Source organism: Nothobranchius furzeri, chromosome 3, assembly GCF_043380555.1.
Source record: "Nothobranchius furzeri strain GRZ-AD chromosome 3, NfurGRZ-RIMD1, whole genome shotgun sequence".
Taxonomy (NCBI): domain Eukaryota; kingdom Metazoa; phylum Chordata; class Actinopteri; order Cyprinodontiformes; family Nothobranchiidae; genus Nothobranchius; species Nothobranchius furzeri.
The window spans coordinates 74,501,818-74,508,559 of NC_091743.1; the positions used below are offsets into that span (position 1 = coordinate 74,501,818).

At 44.9% G+C, this 6,742-nt stretch overlaps 1 protein-coding gene across 1 annotated transcript; it reads right to left on the bottom strand.

Moving 5' to 3' along the window:
* Positions 1 to 1,449: 1,449 nt before the first annotated feature.
* LOC107384932 (inositol hexakisphosphate kinase 2) lies at positions 1,450 to 6,323 on the bottom strand. The gene is made up of 5 exons (XM_015958453.3): positions 5,845 to 6,323; positions 3,631 to 3,859; positions 3,230 to 3,414; positions 2,821 to 2,996; positions 1,450 to 2,721 (listed from the first exon to the last, which is right to left on the bottom strand). Exons 1-5 carry the CDS (start codon positions 6,092 to 6,094, stop codon positions 2,098 to 2,100), a joined length of 1,464 nt encoding a protein of 487 aa, XP_015813939.1. The 5' UTR covers positions 6,095 to 6,323; the 3' UTR covers positions 1,450 to 2,097.
* Between the last annotated feature and the right edge of the window lie 419 nt (positions 6,324 to 6,742).

Sequence of the window (6,742 nt, forward strand, 5' to 3'; positions counted from 1 at the left end):
CGAAACTCGGTTGCGGCCTTTCTGCGTGGAGTTGCATGTTCTTCCCATGCATGGTTTCCTCCGTGTACTCCGGTTTCCCTCACAGATCACAACATGCCCTATAGATTAACTATTGTACGTCGCTCTGGATAAAAGCGTCTGGCAAACAAATAAACATAAACACAGACTTGCAAAAATAAATGCCCATGCAGTTTGACCTGGTGTGCTACAGTGTGAATGGATTACTAATTCAACAAGCCCGGGCTGGCTTACAGTGTAAAACAAGCATGTGCCAATCAGTTAATTGGGTTTTGTGTGCTGTAATGTGTTGAAAAAGGTAAAAATCTCACAATAACTACAAAATCCAGCTTGAGAAATCATTAATGACTGGATAAATTTCCCACCCTTGTATCTCCGTTGGTTTATGTTCTACAAAATGAAGTTATCCTCTTGTTTTATTTATTTATTTGTAAAGAATTTTTGTTGTTTTTCATTTTTTAATATAAAACAATGCAGGCCATCAGTAACACACACATGCAATCATTCAGCCATTCATAACGAGCAGCCCATCAAACTCTCAGCTGGTCATACCAATTAGCATATTAGCATCTCCTCATCTGCAAACCCGAGTTTTTGCTATTTTTTTTTTTTTGGGGGGGTTGCTAAGGCTCATTACTGGTTGCAGCAGATTTTCTGCTGCTGGTCAGTAAAGCTTCAATTCAATGACAAAGGTGTGACTTGATGGCAACAATTAATACAAATAGATCATGTCATTGGTTCCCACTTGGAGTTCTGGGGAGGACTCTGAGCTACGAACACTGATATATTTATTTCAAAATCAGTCAAACTGACTAAATTACAGGCGTTATTATGTTGGTCATGTTAGATGTGGATGGCTAATACTTATTCAGCTGCAGCTGTAAGATGTCTGTTTGTATTAACATTCAAACCATTTGAGTTTCCTCCCTGTGAACAGGTATTTGTGCTGAGATTTCTGAGTCAGACATGTCACAAGTGCAGCAGCACGCTCCACGGGACTGAAGCAAACCCCTCTGCTTGAGTGCTTCTTTAGTTATTTTATCCCCTCACAAAGAGAAACCTTTTGCTTCTGACTCACAGCGGATGATTCACCTCCTTGCAGTCAGACCCGTTGGAGATGTCTGAGACTGGTGGAGGAACCTCAGGGCACTGTCATCGACCCCTTGTTGAAATGTACATCATCAGCTCTGCAGTTAGTTTTCTAAACCGAGAGAAATGAAAGCTAAAGATATATTTATGGAGCATTACATCCCATGCAACACATAAAGTAGGAAGTGAAGGCCCTTTAATAAAACTCATCCTTTCACACACCCAGGGATATGTCCTACTTTGTGCTTGTTTACATAACATTTGATTTTTGTGGCATTCAAATTTACGCAAACTTCCCGACCGACTCCACGAGCAACAACTAAAATGAATAGAAAGATGAAGTTGATGTTACCACAAAGATTTTAATTTCCCTTCCACAAATCGTGGACCACACAGATAAACAGGATAGGTATCCAACTTGTCAAAAAACCCATTATAATTAATATGTTTACTGGCATGATAATAATATGGAATGTACTACTCTCGTTCAGCGTTTTTATTTTATGAAACAAATGAAATAAATAACTCTATCTCTGAGAATTACATGGATTTAGGAGACAAACAGACGAATGACGGCATGGTGAAGAGCGTCCCTGCCTTTAACAGCCCTGTCTCAGTCTGCAGAAGATCTTCCAGAATGTTCCCATGAGCAGAACTACACTTTCTTTGGAAATCTGACACAAAAAAACCTTCTGTCCCAAACTTGAATTGCTTTTATTTGCGGCCTACCCTTGTCCTTCATAGTTCATAAACAGAATGCTGGATGAATCTTTGCACTGTTCCCTCGGGTGGCTGCTTTGTGTTTTGTGAAGTTTGTTTCAGACATGAACAAAAACAGAGAAGAGCACTGATGGTGGAAACAGGGAGGCATCAAAAAACAGCTGAAGCCACAAGTAGAAATCTGTTCCGTTTGCAGTCTGCTCGTCTGTTCCTGCAATGCTCTGAGAGTTAAGTGCTTCAGTGTTTGAGTCTGTGTGCTTTTGTGTCCGCTCAGTCTGCGCTCTGGTTCTCCAGCTCAGAGATGATGGTGATCAGGTTCTGGAGACCAAAGATGTATCCGCTGTCCTGGCCCTCGTGGACCACACTGTCCTCTCTGTAATGTCTGCAGGTGGTGTGAGCAAAGTCAATCATTCTGACGTCCACCGCAGAACTGCAGGGGTCCGATCGCGACTGGCCCATACCCGAGCTCCCACTGCTGTTGCAGCTATCGCTGGATGTGGAGGGGCTATGAGGAAAGCCAAGTGCACCTGCCACTTCCTCCTCTTCATCCTCCTCCTCATCCATGTTAGGTTCGGTTTCCACCTCCTCCTCATCGTCCTCCTCCTCTTCATCTTCAGAGAGCCCGTCTTGGGTGCGTCGGCGTGTGTGTTTTCTGTGTGATGCTCCATCGTAGATGATGAGCAGGGAGCTGGAATAAAAGCGGTACGACTCGCAGGCTTCCAGGGCAGCTTGCATCTCTCGGAGTCTGCTCAGCACCGGAGACAGCAGCTCGTGTCGCAGGCGCCGCCCGCTGTGGAAGAACTGGAACAAGGCCTCTTTGAAACCGAGCAGGGTCAGCTTGCGGCCATGGTACTTGTTCATGAACATGAGTTGAGTGGTGTCAGAGTGGTACACCTGCAGTGACCAAGAAACATTAACTGTTAGAAAGCAAACTTTTGAATTTTAGTCATAAATTGCAGAAAACATTTGATTTATCACAAAGGCTGCGCTGACCTGCATGCCACAGAGGCGGACCCCTATTAATGCTGACGTACTCTGCTGGCACTTGCGTATCTGCATGGCCTTCTTCTCCTCTGAAGCGTCGTCGCCGTGCTGCCGTGTGCCCATCTTCAGGTCCAGCACACACGGCACCGAGTGCCTCCAGGTCAGGTTCTCTAATAAGATGAATTCTGAGGCGCTAAGTCAAGGAGAGCAAAGTCTAAAATCACAGTACTTAAAACTCAAATCTGCTTTATTGGGCCAAACTAAATCACGACAATAAGAAATCTCTTCACTGCTGCAGTTTTTTTCACCCACGTTGACTCTGTTTTTTTACTGGATTCTGAGGTTAAGCTCTGGACTGGTTTGGAACCAAAAACAACAAATGTCGGAGATGAAATGGCTCTGAGCTGTTTAAGGATACTGTATTGGTTGCGGTGCTTAGCATTCTCCTTCATGCGCTGCAGGTGCTGCTGGTGACACTTGAGGCTCCAGGGGTTGTGTTTGAGCTGTGGGCTGGTTTTACTGTGACTGTGCTCCAGTCTGTAGTGCAGCACTTCAGCCTTCTGCCGCCGCTCTAGCTCCATGTCGTCCTGCAGCTTGTGGCCACTGATCAGCACACACACACACACACACACACACACACACACACACACACACACACACACACACACACACACACACACACACACACACACACACACACACACACACACACACACACACACACACACACACACACACACAATCACTTTAAATTCACTAAAATCATCACAGGAGAGGTAAAAGTCATTCAAAACATCCTATTGTTCTCTTCAGCCTCACCTATTTTCCTTATCTTTACGGATGTGGCGACTTCTGCCGTCTTTGCTGTAATGTTCACTGTCCATGTGCAACGATGATGTCACCATCTGTCCCCATTTGATCATCTTACTCTTGGAATCACAGTCTGCTGAGTGGTCTTCTAGATCTGGTGCTGGGTCACCGTGAAGGGGGTAGGCGATGAGGCAAAGATTCCCTTGGTCATCTTCCTCGAAGCTTACGGACACCACACCTAGAACAGGAACAAGACAAACGATAGGATTTAAAAAATCACTCTGCAAAACGCTTCAGTAGTGAAGCTGGGATGGACCACTGAATAACTAGAGTGCAAACAAACTTGTTTATTCAGCACAAACAAACAATGATGACTTGCAAACATCATAAAAACCTAGTAATGGAGATTGTGACAGCAGTGGCGCTCCCAAGGGGTGGCCAGGGTTGGCCTGGGCCACACCAAAGGAGATCAAATATCTTTAATGAATCATATTAATGTTCACACAAACTATAAAATCATATTATTTAATCAGACATGAAGCCCAATAAAATATACAATTAAAGAGTAAATAAATAATCAGATGAAAAATGTATGGCTCAACATTTTCAAAATAAATGTTTAAATGTCTGTAGTTTTTGTGGATGTTTTGGTGAAAAGTTGTGTTCTTCAAATTTGAGGTAACGTGGTATGCACATTGTTTTTTAATAAAAAAAAAAGACTATATGCATGCAGTGCATCGCCACAGGCTAAACTCTCCCAGAGTAACCACATGGACCAATCTGGTGTGCCCCCCCCCACCCCCCCCCCAAATTTCCTCCAGCCCTGTTCAGATCAGATTAAAGATTTATTGGCCAAGTAAACTTGCATTTACAAGGAATTTGGCTTCAGTAGAAGGCCACCCCTATAAAGATTATCTGGGTGCACCACTGTATTTGAGGTATCAGACCATCTTGGTGGCCTAGTGGTATAGTGTCCACCCTGGGACTGGGAGATCGGCGTTGAAATCCCGGTTGGGTCACACCAAAGACTTTAAAAATGGGACCCAACGCCTCTCTGTTTCACCTCAGCTTAAAGGGGTTGGACTGGGGGGATAAACCACCAAATAGTTCCCGAGCGCAGCCAAAGTTGCAGCTCACCACTCCCCACAGGGATGGATCGTAATGTAATTCATCAGTGTGTGATGACTAAAGGGACTTTACCTTTAAAACAAATAACCTACATGAGAACAAGTTAATTAATGCTTCCTGACTTCTGCTTTTACAATTCCTCATCAGCCAAGATCTGAGTCTTCCTGCTGCAGAAGCAGAAGCCAGACCGTGAAAATTAATCACTAACAATCACAGACAGGTAAGGAAAGGCACCAGTCTAAATGGCATTCATGAAAAGTGATATTTTCATGAAATATTTTGATGGGACTGAAATGAGAGAAAAATGTTAGGATGAGGCGGACATTTTGGGCCTCATTGGACAAGAATTCAATTCCATTCAAGTTTATTTATATAGCGCCAAATCATGACAAGAGTCGTCTCAAGGACCTTCTCATGGTAAACATTCCAATCCAGGTCAGTTCATTAAGCCAGTCAGAAAAAACAAGTTTCCTATATAAGGAACCCAGCAAATTGCATCAAGTCACTGACTAGTGTCTAGTCACTGACACTGACTAGTGTCAGTGACTTTACAGCAATCCTCATACTACGCAAGAATGTGAGTGAGATCACATCAAAAGTGTAACCAGTCTAACACCCTAGACTGGTCTCCATTCCATCTCAGGAACACTCATCCACTCACGTACTTACACCTACAGGAACATTACAGGGTTGCTAATCGACCTGACGTGTGTTTTGATTTGTGACTTTCAAGGCTACAATCTAAACCGGTTTTTCTGGTTCATCTTGCAGGTTTTGAACCGGGAAAATTACCAGTAGCTACCACCTACTCAACCACAATACCGGAGTTACTAAAGCCTTCTAAAAACATGACCAGCCATGTTTGCAGTCAGTGCTCCCCTGTGGACGAATACAGTAGTGCTGCAGAAAGCAATACAAAAAGAAAGACTTATTCTCTAAAATGTCTAATTGCACTTTTCACACACAACCTGCACAGATGCAAACGGATGCTTGCAGAATTTCCATCACATAGAAGAAAAAGAAGAAGATGCACGTAGATCTAAAAAAATGCAACTAAAATCTAGTTGATGACAGCAAAGGTCCTGGTGTATTTACCTCTGTACTGGGGGGTAAATTTCCTCATTGCAGCAGGAAGACTTTTATAGAACTGGTGCTCACGGGGGATGAGGGGCTTGCAGATTGTCTGCTCTCCAAAGCGCAGAACGCAGGAATGCCCCCCCACCTGGTGCACAAAGGGCTCAAGCATCACCCCTTTCTCCATGTAGCACTGCCGCTGCTGCAGCTGCTTCTGCTTCTGCTCTGCATCCATGGCCTCCTGGGCCTGAGCCTCCACAGCCGGACTCATCCTCCTCTGACCACACTACCGCGGGCATTAGCCTTCTCAGTCACGCACACTTGCTGTGGTGGGGGCCCCTATCCTCCAGGAACACGATGCAGTCAGATAGAAAGTCCCAGGATGTTGTTCTAGGATTGCAGGATGTTGCTGAGCTCGTCTTGTTGTGATGATCCGCCTTGTTTTGGCTACCAGAGATTCTGCTGGTTGAAAACAAAGAGCAGGAAGAAGGACAGCTCAGGCTCTCAGCTGTAGTTCACTCCTCTCCGATCCGTCCTCCTCATGAAGGAGAAACAAAAATCCTTCTGATGTTAAAGTCTGGAGCGGTGCTGATGCAGCAGATCACAACCTAGCTGCTCTGTTGCAGTCTGGAGCTCTCTGACAGCTGAGAGCTGATCCTGCTCTGGTAAAGCTCTCACCGGCCCCGCCCCCCTCCTCCACAAGGTCACCAATCGCAGGCCGAGAAAGCAGGTTGTTGGGTGGAAACCCTCCGAGGCAAAGAGGCAAGCAAACAAAGACAGCAGTGGGAGTGAACGGTCTGGGGGAAGGGAGGGAGAGAGGAATCCACTCAGCTGTTTATGTTTGCGTGACAGCAGCGTTTAAAAATGTGAAAGAACAAGAGGCTGTTTCCTATAAAAGCAGTCTGAGGAAGGCTGCGGA

Coding starts and splice junctions, on each gene's coding strand:
- LOC107384932 (XM_015958453.3), bottom strand. CDS start 6,094: ATGAGTCCGGCTGTGGAGGCTCAGGCCCAGGAGGCCATGGATGCAGAG. Junction 3,860..5,844: donor ATTTACCCCCCAGTACAGAG/GTAAATACACCA, acceptor TTCCTGTTCTAG/GTGTGGTGTCCGTAAGCTTC. Junction 2,997..3,229: donor TAAGCACCGCAACCAATACA/GTATCCTTAAAC, acceptor TTAGCGCCTCAG/AATTCATCTTATTAGAGAAC.